The 25,553-nt window shown below is 36.2% G+C and overlaps 1 protein-coding gene across 6 annotated transcripts in view; it reads right to left on the bottom strand.

Annotated features, from left to right (window-relative positions):
• Positions 1-25,553, bottom strand: part of SORCS1 (sortilin related VPS10 domain containing receptor 1) — a 287,728-nt gene that overhangs the window by 142,230 nt on the left and 119,945 nt on the right. For all 6 annotated transcript variants that reach the window (XM_084525016.1, XM_084525015.1, XM_084525014.1 and 3 more), the window contains one exon: positions 20,454-20,553. In XM_084525016.1, coding sequence (XP_084381142.1) covers positions 20,454-20,553 — 100 coding nt within the window. The remainder of the gene's footprint in view (positions 1-20,453; positions 20,554-25,553) is intronic.

Below are 25,553 nucleotides of genomic sequence, written 5' to 3' on the forward strand. Positions count from 1 at the left end.
AACAGAGAGGAAGCTCTTCTGACATGCTGATAAGAATACTTTAATTTTGTATTCAAAGCAAGTCTTTTTATTGACTTCAGTAGATTTTGGATCAAGATCTGAGACTAGTAAAATGAATGTTAACCAAGTGAGAGCCCGTGTGGCTGATTTTCGAACAGCAAGATAGTGATTAAAGTTAGATCCATGGCTTGTGAAATTCTGTGATATATTTGCATTTAAAAGTTTGTAAACCATTTTCAGGACAGGCTTGGATCCATTTCTTTTCTTCCATCAAGTTTTTTGTTCCAATTCACTTAGTACTCTTCTCTGGACACCTTTATTTTTCACTTCTAATGGATCTTGTTCTTATTTTCACGTAAGACTTCATTATTGTAGTAAATTAATTAGTAACTGTAATTTAAGCAGGGTAAAAGGATGTTGTTTAACATGATAAACAGATTTATATTTTTGAAATTATTCCACCTATAATCACAATTAGAACAAAACCAAAACATGTTAATTATTCTGATTATTACTCAGATTAGCAAGGCTGCATACTCTAATAGCCAGCTCAGCTCTTACTGCAAAAAGAACTTTTGGCTGCCTCATTTTTTGCTTTACCTACTTCCCTTTCCTAACTTCTGTTGTAGTTATTTTACTCATATTATTACATGACATAGATATACAGAATAGGGACTTTTCAGGGCTTTAAAACAAAGCTTTTGTATAGGCATAGTCTCGATATTGCAAGAAGCAAGGTTACCTCAAGGTGGTAAGATAGCAGAGATGAAGCCTCCTTTTCCTTCTTTACGTTCCTGAATTTGAAACAACATTGGTGGGTGCACTAACATAGTTTCTCTCATTCAATGTCCTATCTAAATGCAGATTTTAAGATTCAGTAACTGGTTTTACTAACTGAACACTGAAGTATAAACAAATTTCCCTTTGAATGACTGGAAAATATACTTATCCTCCCCAGATCTCCTAGCTGTGGCTTATGACAAATGTTAAACTAAATAAGCACCCCTCCTCTTGTCTAATTTTGTTGTTGTTCTTTTTTCACTGCAGGCTTCCAGACTACACTTCAAACTACTGTGCTGACCACTTGAATTCATTACAGTTACCACAACACTGTTCAGGAGAATGATGCTAGCAATTTCTGTTCTCTCAAGCATTTTTTAACTTGTCTAATTACATTCTCTGCCTAAATTTGCCCTGCAGCTTCAGAAAGAGATGATTTTCTCCTTATTTCTTTTCTCATATAAACATTTTTTGTACTTTCACCACATGCTGTTAAATAGGCCCAAATATGTTCTGCCCTAGAAAAAGATATTTCACATGGAATGGAATAAGAAATTTGGGCATTTTTATTCCATTGCTTCTTAGAAATATTCATAATCAGAAAATAAAACTCTTTACTTCCTTACTTTCCTAAACTTCTTACTTTCAGGAGAAAATTCTTTCTAACACATCTTTCCCAAAGACTGTGCCACCCTTGGAAAATAAGTATTTTTAATCTTCCATGCCCCTCCTCTTCCTGAAAAGAGAGTTCTCAAAAAAACACTGGTCAACTCTAATTTCAAGAACAGATGAAGCAACCCTTTAAAATACAAATTTTGATAATTAGTATGCAAAACAGTTTGCATTGTTAGCTTATTCCAGACGAGATTCTGTCTACCAGGTGTTTTCAGATCTGCTTGCACAAATTTGTGTGTGAGGGGAACCACTGATCAAGAAAGAACTGACAATGAAAAGTCTTTCAGAAAAAAAAAAAAAAAAAAGTTACAGATACTTTTGAACAACTCTTTTCAATCCAAAACCTCCTTGTTAAGAGGTATAGATTCTTACTCCATATGTAAATAAATGCTGAAACAAATGCATAACACAGCCTATCACACAAATCTACCCTCACAAACATGTTCTTACCCCATGGAGCACTTTCTCACCCCAGCTCGCTTATCTTAACAGCAGCGCAATTTGTTGTGAACCAGCAGTGCAAAGCCAATTTTAAGTGCCTTTGCTACTTAGGGAAATTTTCAAAAATGACAGTGAAATGACATAGTGGATATGAACTATAGCTCAGCTTTTTACTTTTTTTTTTTTTTTTTTTTTTTTTCTTGGCATGTCTTTGAAGAGAGGAGCAATTAGCCATTAAGAGCAGACATAGTCAGATGCACAAAAAACCCTGGGCATTTTTCTTTTCTTCTTTTCCCTCAATGATGCCAAGATTCCTCCTTTGCCTTCAAAGGAAAATAGCCAAGACCACTGAAAAGGAAAACAGAACAGACACACAACCAGCTAAGCAATGCCTGGAGGGCAGCGATTATCTGCATCTGGAAAATGCAAGGTTTGGATCTCTATTTGCTCTTATCCTAAAGTGATGCAGGGGGGTTTGGAAGAGGGGGATTCATGAAGAAAACCAGTTTCTTGTATGGGCTATTAGCCTAGCTAATAACATATCTTCAACACTTCACTCAGTCAGTTTAAACTAGGTTTATTATGATCTATGATGCCTTCATGGAGCTCTGGTATTTAAAATACATTTTGGGACCAAGGTGGTGGGATGGGCACTTCCAAAGAAGCGCAGCTGCAAGAGAGGGTGGAAAGAGAAGAATATTCTGAGGAACATAAAAGTCCTAATAACAGTGGGTAGACTTAAAAACACCTCCAACACAAGTAGTGATGAGACCTGCCATTCTCCAGCAGTAGTTCGACAGTTCAAGTGAAATAATTTGGGAAAGGATCCAAATTCCTACTGTGCATGTGCTCATTACAGCATAGATTGTTAGTCAATGAAACCCTTGTTACCAATCTGAAGCAAAGAATTAAAGGGACAATGAAGAGAGTGACACCTTTCCCTGTAAAACTACTTGCAGGTGTCTGTCAGCACCTGAAAAATAGAAATGAGATGGAGGCTGAGTTTACTCAGTGATCACTGTACTGTTAACACCGGAATGATTGCCTGCCTGCATACTTCTTACCCACCTGCCCTCACAGCAGAGTGTATTCTTGATATGCCTTCTCTGTGTTGAAGCCTACAGTGAGTGGTTTGAGAAGAACTGAGGCAGCTCCAGCCAAGGAGGACTCAACCTACCCTGCTACATGCTGTATTCTCACTTACTGGGTGACTACTGGCAGCCTTTCACTGCCCTGTGATGTGATGGTGACCTTTGTAACTATCACGTCCACTAATTTTCCTGGCCTCAGACACTACCCATGAGAAGGCTGAAAAATATCATAGAATCATACAATCATAGAATATCTGAGTTGGAAGAGACCCACAAGGATCATCAAGTCCAACTCCTGGGTCCACAAAGAAAAGAGTCATACCATGTGTCTGAGAGAGTTTTCCACACACTTCTTGAACTCTGTCAGGGTTGGTACTGTGACCACTTCCCTGGGAAGCCTGTTCCAGTGCCTGACCACCCTCTCGGTGAACAACCTTTTCCTGATATCCAGTCTGAAAAAGAAAAAAAAATACAGCTCCTGCTGCCTGCTGGGCATGGGCTGGGTTGCACCATGGGAAGGCCGCAGTGAGCAGGCCAGGCCAGGCTGCAGCATCTAGCCAGGATATCTCCTCTCAGAACATCCATTTCAACATTACAAAATTTCATCTAAGCTTATAGCTACCTGAGACTGAAATGGAGATAGGAATTATGAAAATGATTTTTTTTTCTTCTGGAAGTTTTCTAACTCTTTGCTATGTTCATGAATAAATTTATCCAGAGAAAAAAAGGCCGTGGCCACTGGACATGAACTTCTTTTCTTATGGTGAAGAGAAGACTGCCTGAGGACAGTACAGAGAAGAAAGTTGGACATGCTCTTGTTCAGCCAAGCAGAAGACTCTCAGTCTAGCTCAGAGAGATCCATTGTTCACTTGCATTGCCAAAACACCAAAGACAGACAAAAAAAAACATGCCCATATGTTAAGCAACTGACATGATTACAAATCTTCACAGGCTGAAAGGGAAAGAGGTTCTTCCACATGTTCAAACCTGTGTAGAACTTATTTTTAATGCTCTACACCAATCATTGAGATGGAACATTTTATCAGGATTGAAACAATAACAAAAACTTGCATATAAGGAGTATTCATTGAAGGCAGTTGCTGTGAGCTAAGTACCTGCCTGACCCTCTGTACCTCCAAAAAATCACTTCTCCCATTACACAGTCAGTATTATTAATGTTGTCTATGGTCACAACCACCCTTGCACCTGGAAGACCCTTGGAAAAGAACCCACATGGGATAAAAGTCTGACCCAGAATGAGGAAACATGGGCTAATTTCATTTTAGATTAAAATCAAACTGGACTACAGCAGCCTTCAGTATGAATGATTTGACAGATTACCATGTAATATTTTATGACATTTAGGGATAGATTTTTCAAAAAAGATGAGACATTTATTTTTTTTCTGAGCTGTTGCATTTTAAAGAGAGAACAGTCCTTCTGCTGTTTAGAATTAGAAAGCAGATAACCCAAAGATACGCCGTTCAGGGCCTGGTGTTTTATTTGTTGGTGGTGGGGTTTTTGTTTGGTTTGGTTTTGTTTTCTGAAACTGTCTTCCACTCCAGCAAAAAATGTTTTCTCATTATTATTCTGACAAATTCAACTTCACAAAATATTAGTGCATCTAGCTTAGCAAATTTCTTTTTACTGAAAGACATGTTTTTCTGATCTCAAGTGGTATAGACTGTGCATCTCTCACAAGGCAGTAATGTACAAAAGCATATAGTATAATGTAGCACCTATTCATATAATTCCAAATAGAATCTATACATGCAGCTTCATTGTGGCTGTAATTTAGATATATTGAATAATATAACCTTTTTATAGTGGGAGTCTATTTTTTATTATGCACATGAATTAACTATTAATAAAAACTGTTTGCACTTAAATAGCACCTCACCTCCCAAAGAAACTCAAAACATTCCTCAGTGAAACAAATTTCTGTTTTGCAGAGGTCAAGAGCTAGCAGGTCTAGGTATAAAGCATCAGTATAGCTTTTTCAAAGTTATGAGGCAAATTGGGAAGCAAGTACAGAAATAAACCCAGATTACTTGAAGTCTAGGTTCTTAAAAATCTTTACAGATCTTAAAGTCACCTCCCAACTGCTTTGGGGGTTAAGACTCCTACAAATATGAATATAATTCAGGTAACTCAAGTACTGATATTAACAGGCTTCAGCCATATAAGAAAAGCACTCCATTTTCATGACAGGCAGGTGTAATATACATTGAAATCTATGTCCCTGTTGGTGGTAGCTGTATTAGCTGGAAAGCTAGCTTGGGCTGTGCCAGTCTACCACTTGCCACTGGCAAGATGGACATACCACAAAAACCTGAGCTTTAACCATGTTGGGATCCTCCTCCTCAACTCATAATCAGTTCTGCAGTGGAGGTGCCTGGGCAAGTTATGACTATAAACAGATTTGTCTTCAAATCTGATTTGTCCTGTCTTCAGGGAACCTGATAAGGAATCTAACACCTGGGTCCTTCTGACAGCTCTGTAAGACTACGTTGCTGCATCTGCTCTCCAAAAGTTGAAAAAACAAGACAAACTCAAACTGCCTGCAGGTCACGCTGTATTGGTTGCAAACAGTATCAACATTTTCAAAGAATCACTTTATGGTTGACTTTTCTGATCAATATCAACCATACAGTGATGATTAGTCACATGTTATTAGCTAAGATAATTCTCAGTGAAAGTTGGGGAATCCTGGCGCACAAAGTAGTGGTTTATTTTCTCACTGAGTTTCTTTTTAGTGCACACCCAGCATGCTTGCAAATTACACATTTAGAGATATCCTTACATACAAATGTATTGGTAATATGATTTTAGATTCCTGAATATTGCAGAAACATAGACCGAGCAGTGGACAAGCGTTGGAATCTGGAACACTCACAGAAATAACCTTGCCATCTGAGACATTTCTTAATCACTTCTCTAGTCATGACTATGCTAGTGCTTTACAACATCTTTCTTTTATTCCTAGCCCGTTTACAACATCTGTAACTACAGTCTTAATCTGAACAGCTAATGTCATGCTAATTACAGGACCAAGTAAACACAGACAGGCTGACACAGCTAAAAAGCAATAATACATACCCCTTTTTTATTTTATGGCTTCTACTTTTGTGGGTCTCTGCTGTGACAAGTATAAACATGCTGACAGCTAGTTAACATACGCTGCTTGATTGTTATCAGCCAGTAGGAGAAAAATAAATGCCTTTTTTTTTTTTTTTTTTTTTTTTTACAGTTTATTTAGAGGATGTGAGCTGCACAGATACTGTGAGAATGGTAGTTTATGTACATCCATCCAGTGAAGCTGGTAATCATTGCTCCAGGATTTATCTGTATGCCAAATTCACATCAGATGGTTTTCATTTCCTGTCCAAATTCTGCCTGTAGGACAACCATTTCAACTTTATTTTGTTGTAAAGAGGAAAAATTTATTGCAATATATGACCTGCATAACAGATAGCAAAAGGATCAGGGTTGCTCATCAGCCTAGATATGGTGACGTCAGTTGAGTTAATAGTGTATGTCTGCACTCACAGTAAGGTTAAAACTGCAGATACACTTTTTGATTACCCAGAATTTGAATTAATACCTCATTGAGATGTACAGAGCAATTCACATATTTCAGAGTTATTTTTCAGGCTGCCTGCAGAATCAGGAAAATGGCACGTACACACCTAAGGCATTTAAGAATACTTTAATGAAAATATCAGTTTTAATATTGTGGCATAACCCAGGTGCTGAGCCAAGAGTCTAGTGTCTGATACACCTACTGTCACAGTTTACAGTGTAAAGGGTGGGAGATTTCTCTAAGGCAACAGTCTCCAGAGAACCATTCCATAGTGTCCAACCTGTCAGAGAGAGCAGTAGCTTAGTATCAGAGAAAACAATGCAGAAATTAAGCCAAAACCCAGACTTAGAATTACTGAGTTAGGAAGGTTTATAGAAGGTGAAGGCACTGTTCCTGTAATACAGATGTAATTACATGTTTTAAGCCAAAGTCAAATTCTCTTTAGACACCAATAACTCCAGGACCAATGCTTCTCACCCTATAAAGCCTATGTCACATTTTGTTCTAGTAATGTTCATTAGAAAAGGGTTGTTGGCTCTATCTTATCACTACCATCATCTACAATAGTTCTCTTCAGATGTGAAGGAAAGCGTTTTAACAAGTGCAAAGGCTTCGGTTAGTTCTACCTCTTAGCCTTCTCAGGTAAGTCTCAATACTTCAGTTTCTCTTTATGCAGCTACACCAAATCAAGGTTGGTTGCTCTCCCTCCTCCCATATAAAAAGAATTAACTGGTGTTGCAACTGGTGTTGCTTTGGATTTTTAATATTAGAGCATTAAATGGCACAGATAATAAACTACCTCTTCATCATGCAAACATAGTTGCCTCTTGCTGGCATCAGACTTTGTATTCATCTCTAGGGGCTGGTCTCTTAAGTCATAATCTTTTGCTTACCACTTCTGATGGCCAAAAAAAAAAAAAAAAAAAAAAAAAAAAAAGTAGGGATTTTAGTTTATCCCTAGGGAAATTTCAAATTCTTCTATAAAATACTTTTTTTTTTTTCCTTTTCTGTATTTTTTATTTGTCCCATAATATATGAAATAGTATCTAGCAGAGCTTGACAAATCTGTTCATGCAGTTAATTCATCCCCCAGTTCAGGAAGTTTTATGTTTCCAGGTTTATTAGATATAAAAATCAATCTTAAGCCTGATTCTCATCTAACACAACCTTCTCAAACTGGCAAAACACACACACACACACAAAAAAAAAAAAAAAAAAAAAAAAAAAAAAAAAAAGTGTGTTAAAAGTCCAGAATGTTGTAAAGAACTGTCAGTATTTCCAGAGATTAGTAGCCTTGTTCTTGGGAAGATGGCGGAAAAATGGTTCTCTTGAAACTGCAGAGAAGTGGGACCATTAAGATGAAATGGTACACATGAAACCAACCGAATTGTACAAGCAACTCATTTCTACATCATGAGACCTTGGACATTGAACATCTACATCTTGGACCAAGATGAAATATTTATCTCATGGTTCTCTCTCAATGGTGAAACTACTCAGTGGGTGTTGACAGACTTGGTTTATTTAAATCACATTTACTGGATTCTAGATTTAAAAAAAAAAAAAAAAAATCGTTTCAAGTCTGTGAAGGGAAGAAAATGCAAGGTTTCATCAAATTCCACTAAGCATAGTATAGGACCTAGAAAAGCATTCTTCCTGTTTCTAGTTGTTCAAAGTGCCACAGAGTTTTGTAGGTAAAACAAAAATGAATTCTTGGTCTTAACCACACACATCCCTAGAACTATCTTTGTCTAAGTCACCAAGTGTAAAGTTATTTGGCACCAGCTGATAGCTGACTATCTGACTTGAACATAAAGGCAAAGAAATCTCTGCACAAATGTCAAAATTTTGTCCACTAACAAAAAGATTAAGAGAAAAATATGTATTGAGAAATTCATAATCATTAGTACTGAATAAGCAACACAAAACCAATTACCTTATGTTGAAAACAGAAAGCAAAAGGAAACAGAAGTTGCTTTATAGCCATTAAACAAGTTATTGTCAAGAATTATGGTTTACATATACATGTATTTTACATGCGATTTTATTAGCAAGTTAAATCATCTCATAATCAAACTTGTATAAACTGATATACACTAGATTTTCAGGATTCTTCATCATTAGAATGATTTAGAACCCTCTGGCAAACTTTACACTCTATACACCATTTACTCACTGTAAGCCTATGTACAATGCTGGTTTTAAAACTGAATTGCCTTTAGTAATAAGCATGAAGAAAACAAGTATGTTGGATGTAAAAAGTATGATACAACCCCAAAGATCTCAAACAAGAAGAGATAACAAAAAGCAGACACTTGAACAATTTTCAAAATCCTGATTTAAAATAATAATAATAAAAACTTATTTCTGAGAGATGTTTGACTAGCTATCCAGACTTCTTCAAAGCAGAAAAAAAAACACCTCAATACTCTATCAGTAGCCACTCCTACCCTCATAAATTTCAACTAAAAGAAGAAACAGATTGGGAAAGACCTAAGTTCCAAAGTATAAATTAACAGCAAGAATTTTAACCAAAACATGCAACTTTGCTGCTATTAATGAGCATCACAGTGATCGTTTCTAGCAGTTTGTAATACAAGGACAGCCTCTGTTGCTCAAGACACTTGGCAGGTTCACAGTTCTCCATGATTCTCCCCTTAACTTTCACAGCATATTAAAGTACTAGCAAGGCCCACAGCACATTTGTCCTACAATTGCTGGCAAATTTGTGCTACAGAATAATTGGAGCACATTAGCTGAAGGAAGAAAACAAAAAGAGGAAGTAAGGAAGCAATGCCATCATGTGAAACATATTTTCCTTGGATTTTTCTCGTACTCCTGATGACAAGTGAAAACGTTAACTAAAAAAATCATAAAAAATAGGTTTTCCCCAAAGTACGTACGTATATTTTGTAATTTTCATTTTTGTTATCTTTAACAAAGTTTCAGTAATAAATGAGATGAAAATCCAACTAGTGCTAGCTGGCAAAGAGCCACAGCTCCAGTTACAGCAAGCACTATGGGAATAAAAGTAATAGATTTTAATTGGTGCCCTAGGGGAAAGGTCAGTCTCCTTGGAACAATGGGAGTCTTCAGTGGTAATTGACTGAATGCTCCTATGAGAGCTTGTAAATGTCAGTAACACATTTGAAACAGCAGCAAAAGGAAAGGTTTAGCATCCTGGAACTTGTGGAAGAGTTTCACTGGTGGACGGGCGTATTATAAAAAGAGGGTGGTGAAACACTTTAAATAAAGACTTGGAAGCTAACTCTCAGCTCCAAGGTTCAAAATGCCAGACATTTGAAAAGGCGTGGGAGAAATTAATTCGTTTTTAAGATAAGAAGGAAATATTTCAGTGTGCATTGGTGTTAGACACACAGAGGTCTGCGGTAGCGGATGATTTGTGAACTTTGCCCACTGGTACATCGGATGACTGACTTAGCTTTCTCTGTCCCTTTGAAATGGTCTACTGCATATCTTCTCCGAAGAAGACTTAGATGTTTTCTTCTTTCCTTTCTGTTCTTTAGTTATGGTATAGAGACCTTTTTTTTTTAGCATTACAAATGAAGGGTATAAATGTGCATGGATATTATGCAGCTTGGGATTCCCTGACAGAAAGGAATGGTGTGAATGGAGATCACATCTTCCAGTATTGCATGAATTAGAAGAAAAGAGTTGTGTTTTTTTGTTGTTGTTGTTGTTTTGTTTGTTTTTGTTGTTATTAATATTTATTTATTGGCTAAGTTTACAAACAAAAAAAAAAAATCCTGTATTTAATTCCTGTCTTTGCAACTATTTTCCTGAATTTAGCAAAACATACACTTGTTCTTATTTATAAACTAGGATTGGATTAACAATATTTCTTCTCAAGTACCTACAAAGAATCCATAAATGACTGAGATTCTCAAGAATTAGGCAGATAAACTGTTATATTTTCTTCCCTAAGAGATGCTGTTCTGCTGCCTTTGGTTCACCTGCAATTGTTCTTCAGTTTCTGGAAGATGAACAACATTACGTTAGGCAGGACATATAGATATAGCTTTCATTTCTTTCCTAAATGCCAAAAACTAATCATAGACTGCTGTCCTTTAAGTCTGCTATACTATTTCATTAATTATATATCATTAGGAATAGAAATAAATCAAAGAAAAACTGTGCGCCAGACCCCAAACATATAGTTGCTGTTCAAGCAGAGGAAAAATCTCTACCTGCAAAGGATCTTAACATATGAGTAGGACAGAATAGACTTGATTCGATGCAGAATGGTGCACTATGGTATTAGGTTCTCGGTCCTGCATGTCCATAAATAGCTTCAAATCCATTGTCATGCTTCAAGCCTATTAAGGAAGTAATTCTAGTAGGCTGCCTTCACTCAGAAGGTTCCAGAGTAGGCAACATACTCAGGAACAGAATTCACAGAAAGTACTGAACTAATGGGCAATCAGACATGGAACCCAGCATCACACCATACACTCAAAGCTAAATCATTCCATGCTCTAGAACATATTCTGGCTAATAACAATAATGTTCAAACTTTGTGCAATTTGCTGTACAAAGGAGCTATGGTATAAGGAAATGTGCATATTCCTGATAATTGTCCATGCATGACTAAGGACAGAATGTTCTTGCTGCAACTAAATTGCTCAGCTATACTAAGTTACTTCTAGAATCACTCTCCACTGATTTTTCCATTGCTATTTGTTGTCATGTCCTTTCTCATTCTCCTTATTTCCTTCAATGAAGAAATCAGATATATAAACTGGAGACTATGAATACTTTTTATGTGTACACACTACTAAGGCCTAAATACATGTGTGCAGAGAATTCACAGTATTTTACTGTATTTAGACTGTTAAGGGTAGGCTTCTAACAATGACAGAATCAGCGAAGTGATTAAGAAAGTATTTTAAGTATCATTATTGTTATAAATTTCCATTGTTTTCAATGGAATTTAAAAGTAGAAACATTTCAAAACAAAGTTATTATGGCTTTTCAGCCCCACAAATAACATTTTCCATTTAACATTTATCTCCTTAAGAAAGAAGAGACTTGGATGACCTGAACAGAAAAAAAAAAAAAAGGTTTGAATAGAAATAAGTGCTTTCAATCAATGTGAAATTTCTCTTTCTCTAAATAGCAAAATCCATTATTCATAATGCTCTATATACAATAGAACACATTGTAAATTTGATTCGTTCTTGTCAAATACTGCGTTAATTTAAATGTTTCTTGCCTTTAAAATATTCTACCACTTTTTTTTTTTTTTTTTTTTTTCTCTCCTCCAAAATACACGGGCAGTTTAAGAAAACAACATGCTAGCTGTGTATTTGGATTAGCTGTGAACAAAGCTCTCTGAGATTAATCGTAATTCTGAACATGTTAGTAGACTCCTCCACAGGAAAATGGGTAAACTGGTTAGGTGTGAACTTCTAGGGTTTCAGACTGTACCCATCTGAAAGCCAAGTCATGGTAAACAAAGATAATTTTGTGTGCTCATACCCCCAGCCATTCTATGTCAAACACTATTTTCCTTGCTCTTCACGTTATATGCCCTTCCTGAATCTTTTTATTCTTTTCTGGCTATTAATGAAAAAGGTAGAGAAATGGAATAAGAAGATTTCAGAGGAAAAAAAAAAAGGATTTAGAAAGAATTACAGGGAAATAATCTGATTACAGTGACTTATTTTTGGTAAGTTTTAATCTTTGTAGCCTCTGTTCTGTGCTACCTTTGACTGAATTATTGCCATTTTCTCCAAGAAGCTTGGCCGCTTCCAAAACGATCCTTTACTAATTCTCATGCTAGCTGCATAGAAATCAAATTCTACATTTTCGTAGCAATCAGACAACTTTCTAATTCCATCCATTAATCTTTGTCACCACAACATTTACTCTGTATTTACCAGCATTTATCAATCAGAAGATTCATAAACAAAAATGTTTTTTCTCTTATCTTCTTTACTTTCTTTGCCTTGTACTTCAAGCATAGCTAAACAGAAGACATAGCACTCACGTATACTGTGATTTAGTCATTCATTTCGTCATAACAACACATCTAGACTACAAAAGGGGTGAGCAATTGCAATCATCTAGTGAACATGTATTACAGATTACACTATCTGCTAATTAACAAATATTACATATGACTTTATTGCAGGCTTAACAAGGGAGGGTTGAGGTCGGAGCCCCTGTGGTGAATATTCATATATAATGCATTTATTTGTTATTTTTCACAGCTCCAATCCTCAACATACCAGCTATCATATGATTATACCACAGCATCACAGTATTATTTCCTTTAAGCTCAACATCTGAAGTCATATAATAAGACAATTTCAACATTTAATGAACAAACAAGAATGTTCCTAACAGAAAATGGCAATGAAATGATATAAAAGTGAGAATTAGATATCTATCTTTAACGGCTCAGAATCCAGATGGGAAATGAAAACAACCTTACTGTATATACATATTTTAGTCCAACTTTATGAGTCTCTGAACAAGCTTATTTTTACCTGCTTGGGGCTAGCTTTTTCCATAGTGGAAAAATAAAAAATCATTGTTAGGTGAACTGACTTTTTTCCGGTTTAAACATCCTGTCTTACTTATACAAACGGACAGAGCTACAGGTTTGACAGTAAGACATGTCTGCTCTATAGTTAGACACTTACTTGCCCTACCAGCAATCCCAGCTGCTGCTACGTGGCCTGAGACCAACAACTTACTTTTCTGCTCCCTAAACTGCTGTCATATATCCTCTCTTGCCAAAAGGGATATTGTCTGTTCCACGATATTTGGTAAATTGCTGAGGAATTAAAAAGGGATCAAAGAACTGAGGGACATTCAGCAACAGATGATCTTGCATTAATTTAAACTGTCTGGTTTACAGAAAGCAGGGAATAGAGAAACAAGTCAGAATGGAAATAACACCTTTGAAACCCTCCTCAGTCTGCGTGAATCTTAGCTCTAAAGATGAATTCTATGGCTCATACTTTTCTATCATTAGTTTTAACACTCAGCCTGTCCTTGGAGACTTCTGTGTGATACAACGTCATACTGTAGTAAAACTTTGTGTGGGAAAATGTCAAAACTGCCACTATTTTTGATAGCCTTACAAGAGAAGCAGCAGAATAAATGGGCTTTGATTTCATTTCATATCCAAGAAGAGATATGAATGTAGAATAATGGTAAGGGCTTTGAATGTAATGGCTATTGTGAGAGCTGTCATATACTGTAGGCATGAATCAGAAAGTTTGGTAGTGAATGATGCCAGACACTTCAAAAGCCGGAATATTCACTCTGAAAGTTGAGATTCTACCTTCACTTTGTTAGCATGGATCAAATTCCTCGTTAATTATTGGTTTCCCATGAACTCAGTATTAAAGACTAACAATACAAGACCAGCTCTTCAGTCACTGCTGCTTTACAGATCTTCATTGACTTCAGTGAAATCCTACTGATCTTCAGCTGCCTGAGATCATATCAAAAATATTTAAGGAAAAATCTACCTTTCCAAACTAACAATTAAAAATGTTTGGACTTTATCTTTTTATTTTCGTATGGTGGGCACAAAAGACAATCTTATGAAATAGAAGTCAATAGCAAGTGTGCACAAGTAGAAGCAGTGCACAGGTAGATGCATTGATCTTGAGTCTACAGATATTACAAGCTGAAGTGAAAATCATATGTATTATCATAAGGACATAAGATTTTCTAGCAGTCACCAATCTTTTCCACAAAAATATCTTATTTGCATTAGCTTCATAAATAATAATAATAATAATAATAATAATAATAATAATAATAATAATAATAATAGTGCAGCTTTTAACATTAGTAGACTTCATCCATCCATCTTGTGGAACTGCAGAAAATGAAAAAACCTCTTAATTTAGGGGTAAGGCATCCCTTCTCCTATGGAAAGTGATCTATTATGTGCACAGTCTTATCAGAAATCCACTGAACCACCACAACAGCCCAAAATAATTCGTGAGCCATGTAGGTTCAGGATTTCAACTCTTTCTGATCAGGAGGTGAAGTCTTAAACCAAAATTGTTGAATGAGATTAGACAACTGTGCTTGGAGAAAAGATATGTGAGAAAGAACCCATATTCTTCCATTAGAAGAGCACTGAATAAAAGGCTCTGTATTGCTATCAAGCCCAAATAGCCTGTCAGACCAGCAAAACCAGAGGATGATTCCCAGTCCATGCTCTTTTGACTCATTCCCTCCAAAATATTTTCTCTGAAGTAAAAGATGAGGCTACTAAGCATCATCTACAGTCACAGTGTAAGGACATGAAAAACAAACAAACAAACAAGACTTCTACATATATCTTCTTATGCTATATATGTTTTATTCTAAAAAAAAAAAAAAAAAATCATTTGATAACATTTACGTTTCAATCTGCAAAATACTTCAGTATAAAGTGGTTCCTCCCTTTCAACTGTAAGAGAAGATCTTTCTTAAACATCTCATTGAAATCTCCTGTAGAATACATCATTAAGAAAAAATATTCACGTCCGTAAGACAATGCCTTTTTGGTCCCTTATGACTGCCTCTTTCAAGGCTGCACTCACAGCCCGCAGCTAACGAGTACCTTTCCTTCCAAATGAAAAAAAGCGCAACAGAATAATCGATGTTATCACTGCAAGAGCAGACTACAAGAGCACTTTGGGTTATTGGCATGACTGATCAACTATAGACCCAGGGTCTCCCACTGTGCCTAATTTGCTAAGGATGCCATCCCTTGACAGTCACAGGATCTGGCTCAGTCTGCAGTGAGCTGTGCTTTGAGCTCTGCTGAGCTCTAACCTCTCTGATACAAACTGTTTGTCTTTACACTAAAATTTACAGAGGCCTACAAGGAGGACACAACTGGAAAGAACTATATTTCCTTGAGCACAAAAATCAAGCCTTGCCATCACATCAGACTTCTGAAATTTTCCACAATAAGACTGGTGAGAGAGAAAATTTTGATCCCAATCTGATTTCAGCAACTGAAGTTATCAATTTCTAGAGAAAAAAGCAATGACAGGTAGAACTCAGGTTCATCTCTATGGAAAAAGATGTTTTCCCCAAGGCTCAGAAGATCAGGTACAACAGCCAGTGCAAAGAACATAGCACTGGGTCTCAACTTTTATACAACTATACAGTTGTAGTTTACATTTCAAAATTATAAACCTCCCTGAAGCAAATGAACTCTTCTAATAACACAGGATACAAAGTAGTGCTCAATCATTCACATTCAGGCTAGTATGGGTAAATCTTCTCCTGTCTTTCATGACTGGCAGATAGAAAGATTTCACCAACTCTTCTCCCCTCCACCCACCCACACTAGAAAGAACAGAAGGCTTGGGCCCCATTTCTTTAGCTTCCTTTCATTTAAGACTCATTAATAGAAATGAATTTGAAGCAGTTAGGGATCTAGCCAGAACTGAAACCCATGCAATTATATTTACAATAAATACCCGTTATCTTTGAGCTACACACACAACAGGACAGTGTTTAACATGCTGTGATAAAGGTGTTAATCACAACACTAAGTATAAAAGAAGAGGAAGGCATCTGTAATCCATTCATCTTTTGAGAGAAAGAAAAGAGGACACTGTACTGCACAGCAATTATCCAAACAGTTGGAAGAATAAAAGGAAAATTCAAGGCAGGTCTGTAAAAAGGAAGAGAGAACACAAAACGAAAAACCTAACACAGGCATTCAAACCCACAGGATGCACCAGTCCTGTTAGCAGCATAAAGCTATTGGCAGATACTATCACCCAGTATTTATTAATTAACTGGAGATACATGGATGCAATGGGCTTGAAAGTACAAAGAACGAACAGACCATTTTCTTTGCAGAGTCAGTTTGTGCAGTGTGCTGTATACAAGGGTGCAGCGTCTAAATGGGCTAGCAGCACATCTCTAGTCAAAGAAAACTTCTAGTTAACCAGTCGTAAAATCCCACCCACCCACCCATACCCACTTATTTCCTATGGGTCATAGCCATGATTTTCCATGCAATGCTTGAAAGCAACCTATTTGAAATGTTTTCATAAAGAAAGACCATAAAACTTGGTGTGTGCAAATTTGTAGGAAGGCAAATGTCAAAGTTTTGCAAAAGGATTTTCAAGTTATCAACATGGATTTCTAGTTTGTTTTACTTTTTAACCCACTAGTGCTTTATTCCCAGACACTATTTCTTCATGTAGAAACCTATAAATCATTTTATATCCCTTCACAAAAGGCTGTATGCACCTAAAATATAAACCAATGTTGACATACATAAGCCTAGGGATATATTATACATTGGGGATTGTCTCTTCTGAAAACTTGTTGACAAATACTCAAGCATCCACAGTGTCTTTTGCAAGATCCATGTGTTATGATTTTTTTCTTCCCTGGTCTGTGACATCAATCATAGGGACAGTTAGTACAGTAATTTAGTGGAAGGAGAGAATACTGAAAAACAGGGTTTCCACCTCTCTTATTGCCAGGGCTAATACATCAGTATATTACTTACAATTTTCTGTAAATTCCTAAAGAAAATACTGTAATTCAGAAAAGTAACAAGTGACAGCCATAGGTCAGCAGCTTAAGTTGTAAATATTGGCTTTGTTCTCACTTGTATTTTCAGACCACCCTTTTGTAATACGACATTGCTTGCAGTGTCTGGTTAAAGGATTTAAATTCATGAATAAGGAGACAAAAATTGGAATATGAAGGCTTTTAGAAAGAAATTAGTAGTCATAGTGAGAAGCTCTGCAAATCATGTATATTTATAGGTACATATTTTTATAGGCAGAGAAAAAAAAAAAAGTATAACAAACAATTTATTCAACTCATGTTCCATAATGTGAAAATCATCACAAATTCATGAACAAGTCTATTAATTATTTGAATTAATCTAATTACATGCATTCTACAGTTCAGTGTTCTAACTGCTCCGCTTTTCAAAGAACAGACAAGACTATGTACAAGATATACTTGGTTTCCTCATTGGAAGCAATTGGTCTTGAGTTAGCAAATTCAGCATTTTCCTTGTTTCAATGGGACTATTCCTAGAAGTTAATCAAGTTCTAAAGGGACTTTTTTTTTTTTTTTTTCCATTAAGAAGGCAGCATCAGTAAGTTAAGCACATGTTGCCCCCCATTGAATCACTGTTGTAGCAAGATCTACCTGCAAGATAATAAATAAATAGACTACCTATTTTTCACTGTTGAATAAGTCTTTTCTCTCTGCAAAGGAAAGCCTTGTGGAACAAAGAACATTGAAGGTTGCAAGTGCAGTCAGAAAAATCACTTTCTACATATTATATATTTAGGGAGAACACTGTTACCATTTGCCCAGTGTTAACAACAGCTGTGTATAAACCCTTCATAACTACAAAATGTATATTATAAAATTCATATATTTTCAAGCAATTGAAACTCAGAATGAAAAAAAATGTCTGCAGCTAACCACTTGGCCCACAATAGTGAAACAAAACGCTACTTTCAGAGTAGAGTTTCTTGCAGCAATGTCACAATTTCAGGAAAGGAAAAACAAAACAAACAAAAAGAAAAGGTCTTAGGATCCAGAGGTTTTAACTGATTTTTTTTTTGGTGTTAAAAGCTGTAAATGTTTCCCTATGCCTTCCATTCTATAGCAGGTATGATAAAGACCCTAAGGCTTCTAATATTTTTGCCTTCCGCTGCAAAAGCATTTTTAGTGTATAAGTACTACATAGCTCTACACTCTCTTCCCCATGCTTTCTTAATCATGGGAGATGAGCTAGGTGTTTAAAGCTAAATGTTTCCTGGAGGAATAGTTTGATATTATACAGAAATAGATAGCATAAGCAGATCCTCCCGAAGTTCTCCATGCAGATCTAATTCTGCTCTTGCTCAAATAAGTTTTGTAAAATTCAGTCTTAGACCTTTACTAAGGTCTTTTCATCCCAGGTGTTGCAGCTTTCCTCTGGCACTGTCCCATATTGATTACAGGCCAACTTTAGTACGGTCTGTTGCCAGAATGGGCAGTTCCACCTTTCCAAGTGAAATCTTTTTCTTTTCATCTATTTGTTTTTTGAGCTGGAAAGGTATTAATTTTCAGGCAGATTAGTCTTTGATCCAGCTCACCAGATGGCTACACAAACAAGTGTGGCAGTGTGAGGGAGGGAGCGGGAAGATGCAGCCAGTGGTGGTGAAGGATTTTCAGAGCCAGCATGCACTTAAGTTATCCTAATATGCCTGCAAAACCCTTAGTTTCTGGTTTTTCTGCACCACAAAAGTTAAAGGATCATACAGATTTTGCCCAGCTAAAACACTTATTACTTCTTTTGGAGAATAGCATTATTACTCTCCAACAAACATCAGGTATGATTATATGTAAACTTGCCACACTACAGTTTATGTGCCAGGAGATTATCCTTTCAAACCTCATACCTGAAAGACATTTGAGTGATAATTTCATTATTCAGCTTCTAATGAAAAGCTTTAGATCTCTGTCATGGGTCAGCTGTAATGAGACAATATCTGTCCACTAATTTAGGAACATTTAATCCAGTTTTCATCCTAAGGCTTCACCTTGCAGTCAGTAGGAGAAAATTAGGCAACACTTGGATGTGATTTGTCTCATCCTAGGGTCAATTTCTTAACAGGTCCAATGACTTACACCTAGAGGTGCCAGTTCCTTTTGAATAAAGAGTTAAACATGATCTACAAGAGAATAATGGTAGGCATTGTCTCCTCTGTTAGGACAGGTCCTTCTGCCTTTCCTATTCTCTCTGAAAAATGAAAACAACATCAACAGTAAGCTTAGCTGTTCAAATATACAGTGCCTCCTTCGCAAATGAGTCTTCACTAGCATTTTCTGCTGAAGCAATGCAGTTCTTACCGGAACAATTCAAACTATGTAATAAGACAGAAAGCAAAAAAAATAAAATGACATTATCCATGTTCATAACCCCTTTGGTAAAAGATAAAGCTGGAGTTTGGTCTTCTACATATTGAGTGTGCATAGTCCTATAGCTAAAAAGTTACAAGGATAATGATGTCACCACTACAATTTCTTTAATCGTGCCTTGATTTTTTATTTTTTTTTCCCTGGACCAGCATATGAGGAAATCTGAAATTAAATAACTAGTAATTTCAGGAAGATTTAAGCTACTTTTTAATGTCCACACAAAAGCACCAGTATTAATAATTGCTTATCACCAACGATGAGATAACACAGGACCTTTAAACAATATCACTTTTATTAGCATATCCACATATATGAATACAAGTCTTCATCACCATTGTGAACTGCGCTTCATCACTTCCTATTGCATACCTCCAAATTACAAAAAAAAAAAAAAAAAAAAAAAAAGTCAAAAACGTACATCAGAGAAGGCATCAGTTTCCTTTTATGAATGTCAGCATTACAAATTCTTAGTAAATTGTTACTCAGCAGGGTGCTTGCATGATTAAAACCTCCTGGGCTTTGGAACGCATTTTCTCTGCAGGATTTTGTCAAATCCCCTTCAGTTCACTACTGGGAGTACTTAAAAGAAATAATGTTACATACACTCTGGTCACTGTAGATGCATTTCTGTCATTTTAATGAGTCTCTGTCAGTTCCAGAAAATATCACCACCAGGTAGAAGATAAGCAAACAATTAGATACATGATACCTATTACGTCTATCCATTTAATGGTCATCTTTTGCTAATATATATTTTTTGAAATACACGGGTAGGTGGTATGGGTGGTCTAAACCAGCATATATTTTGGTAAAGTTACATATTTTTTTTCAAGGTCAGGGAGACAGAGTTTCTAGTCAGTAATAGTGGATATTGAAGAAACAGGAAGAGTTTACTAGGACAAGTCACAGCAAAATAAAAAAGAGCCAATCACATTATCACCTACCTTACGTTTGTTTGTTGGACAAACATACAAGTAGCTCAAAATAGTCTTCAGGCCAACTTTATCATTCAGTTTCTCATATGTTGTCCCATAATCCGTTGACCTATAATTCAATGAGAGATTTCATAAGTACAAACACTTAATCACAGAACCACAAGTCACTTGGCGTCTTTTCAATGTAAGTTATGCTTTACATAGTAGAATGGCTCTCCGGAGCTTTTTGAATGATTCATGTAGTATATAATGATACTTAATTATATACACACACAGCATCATGTGAGTGCTTACAATTTGCATTTAAATTAGATTAGGAAAAATTAAAACAGCATCTTCCCAAAGCATTTTAAAATAAACATGTACAATGAGAAATGATAAATTCTGCATATAGAAGATGATAATGATTGTCAGAAATACTAAATAGCAGACAGTAAGAGACTAGAGTCATCTGATTAATGTATAATTCAAGCTTAGACTAAATTTTGCTAAGATAAGAGTCTTTTCTCAGCATATTCTAATGTAGCCGCTTCGGTTGATTGTTCAGTTAAATTAGAGTTCAGTTTTCTATGAAAACCAGTGATGTGTTTTTGAAAAAACTAACCATACAAGCATTACAGCTACAATTTATGTGTACCAACAGAAAGTATGGACACATTTTATTCTTGCTTTAAGAACAATATTTTTCCCCCATTCAGCAGGGAAAATAATATATTTCTGTTATGAGTGTTGCCCATAGAGACATTAACTACACGTCTTGGGGAAGAACAAAAAAACACAAACAAACAAGACTGTACAAAGTTCCCATAATATCCGCTCTGGATGCTTGACTAGAACCAAGATCAACTATCAGCAGAGTTTTTGTTCATTATGCAGCTCATGCTTGCTTGAATGATGTCCTAATATCCAAAGAACTTCGAGAATCAGCCCAAGTGTAATGCAGTTAGCCAAATTCACAAAGGTATTTAAAAAATACTTAATGCCTACCAAAGTACATTATCTTTTTATTTATTTATTTGCTTTTAAGGCAGTGGCACAGGAATTAGATTTTTGGATTGGATCCCACATCTAGAGCGGACTAAATTCATGCCATAGCTTTTGGGATTTCACATTTTGTAATCAGTACACAAATAACAGAAGAAGGCATTAGCTTGGACTTCCATCCGTTAAAACAAATTGCAACAAAATGTGAATTTGCATTAAAGCGGAGTCTTTGTATTTAGGAACTTTATCAAAGTATTTGCACGTGTCTAGTCTTTGTTCTGTAACAACTGGCCTGTGGTCTACAAACGTGATTTTTTCCTCCCCCTGCCTCTTATAAATGTTTGCGCCCATATAGATGCATGACCTTTGTTGGTTAGAAGATTAATGCCAAGTTCTCATAAAGGGAAAGATCAATCAGAAGATAAGGTCATCTCTCTCAGGAGCACAGCTAAACTAACCCAGCTATTTCCTTGGTGGAGAGAGGAGGAAGACACTGCTACAGTTATTTCTATTACTGAATGTTTCAGAGACCTTCCTGTGTTAAGGGGAAGGGAGACTGACCACAGCCTTGCCAAGGACTGCTGGTTCACTGTGGTAACCCTCTCCACTTCACTGCCCTGCCTACTCAGAAGTCATTATTTCTGCATCAAAAACAAGGTATGTTCTTGTGAATTTTAAGCTGAAAGATTTAATAATAATAATAATAATAATAATAAAGACTAAATCTGACCTGCTGAGTTAGGGAAAAAGACATGTAAATGAAGGAATGCACCTCTTTAAAACAGTGACAGTGATTTCAAAATGGGACCCTTCAAAAAGGGGTAAGAATGAAGAAAATCTGACCCATAAAATTTGTTTGGAAATTGTTAAAGGACACTCCCACCACAGTACAGCCAAACAGATGTTGAAGGCCTATTGCAAATGATAATCTTAGTCAGAAGTGCCAGCCCTTTCTTACTTCAAATCTCTAGACAATTATTTTGTATTCATAGCCTTATTTACAGGTAATGCCATCTACAGATGGAAGTGTACGCTTCTGTCAACATCTATAAAAGCAACTGAAAGGTTGGAAAACTTAGAAAACCATTTTTGTTTTGTTGTTGTTTTTGTTGTTTTGGCAGATGGACAAATATGCAAGTGATAAAAGGAGCTACTGTTAGATCTCGCTCACATCATCCTGTTCTAAATTAGTGATAGCCAGTCCTCCTACCTGCCCAGCTACAATCTGTTTTCTCTTATACCACTTTATAGTTACCCTTAGATTTAATAGACAGATAAATATCTTACAACAGCAGATGGGCACTCAAAAGTGCTTTAACACAAAGAGGGGCGGTAGATGCACACACAGAAAACAGTGGAAAAAAAGAGTCATATAAAATGAAACGCCATATACACCTAAAGCCTCTGTTGAGGTGTGACCTGGGGATATCACCAATCTGCCTTTATCTTATTCCTGTTATACAAATGTATACAACAGAGCAGACATCGATTAGAAGCCTGAATAACAAACTCTTCATTTATTGTATTAAATACGTATCTAAAGCAGCATGGTCTCCTATCCTATGAAAACTTATCAGCCATTTGGTGATCCAGGAAACTAGCCTAACCTGGAAGTGATGCAAAAGACAGATGCACCTCAGCAGGGCCTAAGAAATAATGTTAACTTAGGATCAACAAATTAAATTCCTGTTATCTGAAGGGGAACAGATATATATCACTCCCACTCTTTGTGGGGTAGAGCTGCTTCTCTGAAGCTCTGCAGAGAGAACTCTGTTTTAGTCTGTGTAAAATAAACAGAGCAAGCAGATGTCTGGCTAAATCATCTGAAAAGGACTAAACCCAGGACCTGTAGACCTGAAAAACACACAGCAAAGAAACGTCTGAACCATCTGCTGAAAAGACATAGCCAATGAAATAACTACCTATAACTGAATGAAGAACAAGTCATTTTATTAGGTCTTGTGTAGACATGCATGATGCAATGGTTTTTTTTCCATGTATTTATTTACTTATTTGCTGGGGGGAGAGACATCGCAAAACAGGTTTCATCAAATAATTCAAATCCCCATGTAAAATGTTTCATTTCAGACTGTGGGTACAGTTATAGGCTAAGTCAAAGTAAGTCCAGCTGAGTTTGAAACACAAAGGTCTGCAGAGAGATATGAGATCTGTGCCAATCTAATTAAATGAGAAAAAAGCCAGATGTGTTAGGACATTGTGGACGTTACTGAAATGTAAACGAGTTAGACTAAAAGAATAATTTTCAGAAACAGAGTATTTAGACTCCATTCTGATAATTTCACACCTGTCCCACCATTTTAGTTGTAATTGGTTCCACTAAATCAATCCCAAATTTTACCAGTAGCTGTTTAGAATCAGATTTCCTACTTCGTTGGTGAATCAGAATGATTTCTGCAAACACCCAAAGAGATAAACATTTTAATTATTACTAGTTTATTTGACAGTATTAAAAAAAAAAAAAAAAAGCCCAAACTGTGGGACTGAAACTATGACTTCGTACATAATAAATTAAAACAAACCTGAACTAAAAACATGTAGAATAATTTATTTTTTGCAAACTGTTTGCAAGAAAGTTGACATTTAAATAACTTCATTATTATTCATTGATGGGGCTTTTCCCTCTCCTTCTGTCAGGGTAAATGACATTTCTATTATAGTATTATAATAAACTCCCACACATTTTAAATAAAGTCACTGAATTCCATTAGTCCACCTACTGTCATGAATATATCTCAATTCTTTCCTACCAATATTTCACAACTATAATAGGCAACCTGAATCACCCAGTTACACGAACCCTATGGAAATTATCTTCGTTCTCAAGAAGCACAGACAAATTCAGAGTACTGTCAGTTTGAATATATACATTCAACAAACTCCCTAGCAAGTCACTGTTTACTCTCCTTTGTTACAAATTTAAGGTTGTCTGTACTTATTTAATGTAAGCTGCTGAAGACTTGAAAAATCAACGATTTGATTGGTTGGTCAAGGTTTCTTTTTGTGAAATATCTTTCTGAAACACTTATACCAAAAAAAAAAAAAAAAAATTACACCAAATTTAAACTGTGTAACATCCTGTCTCCTGCCTGTAGAAGTGTGCAGCTCCTTTTATGGGGTACAGCTTTCACCCCATAAAAGACACATTAACTGATTAAGTCCCTTATTATAACACATCATTAAGAAGCATTTTATTTCCCTTTTTGCCACCAACTATGCCTGCTTTCTGTGTGCTAACAAGACATTTTATTTTTTTTTTCCTCTGATCATCAGAAGATTGTCTTATGTATTATGTCCTCAACCTCCTCATCCCTCCACGGTTTAATTTGCTGCTCTAACTGTTCTCAGAATAGCAGCCAGCCCAAGAAGGCAGGGATAGATGCATCTGTAATGTGGTTAGGGAGCAGCAGAACAGGGCAACCTGTCATGACCAGGAAGAGTGTGAAGAGGTGGGCTCTAGTCTGTTTTTCCTTCTGCACACGAATTCAATCCTGGCAGAAGTCAGATATTTTAAGTAAGAAACAGCAATGATTATAAGATTATCTGTTCCAAATTCTCACATAACTACATTTGCCACCTGGTTTTCCTCCAAAGGGACTGGCCAGTTGATCACAAGATTTACCAGTCGCCGTTATGTTGCTCTCTACTTGAGCAGATTTTTGGATAGAAGGATTTTAGATTGCAGAAGGCAGAACTGTGGTGTCACAGGCTGCTCTTACAAAAGGCTTTCACTAAAGAAGTTTTTCAATAACGGAATAATTACCATTTAAAATGATCTTGCATCTCTTAACATGAAAAATAGTCGAGCTAGCACTTCAGAACCATATTTGTGTTCCTGCATATGGTGTTTCAAGCCTAAATTCTACAGTATTGTTGTAGACTTTTGCATTCTTGCTTTCTGGGGATTTTTGCAGACTGAGGTGCTATTCCCTCATCACTTAAATTGAAACTCTTTCCTTTATGGTTTTATAGCCAAGTACTAAAGTTTCTCATTGATTTTTGTCATGCCACCGTGTTTCACAAAAGCTAATAATGTCAAAGTCTTCTTCAACAGATAACAATTTAAGTTCATATGTTCCACCTATTAAGCCTTTCACAAGCCATTGA

This window comes from Aythya ferina, assembly GCF_964211825.1.
Source record: "Aythya ferina genome assembly, chromosome: 7".
NCBI classification, from domain to species: Eukaryota; Metazoa; Chordata; class Aves; order Anseriformes; family Anatidae; genus Aythya; species Aythya ferina.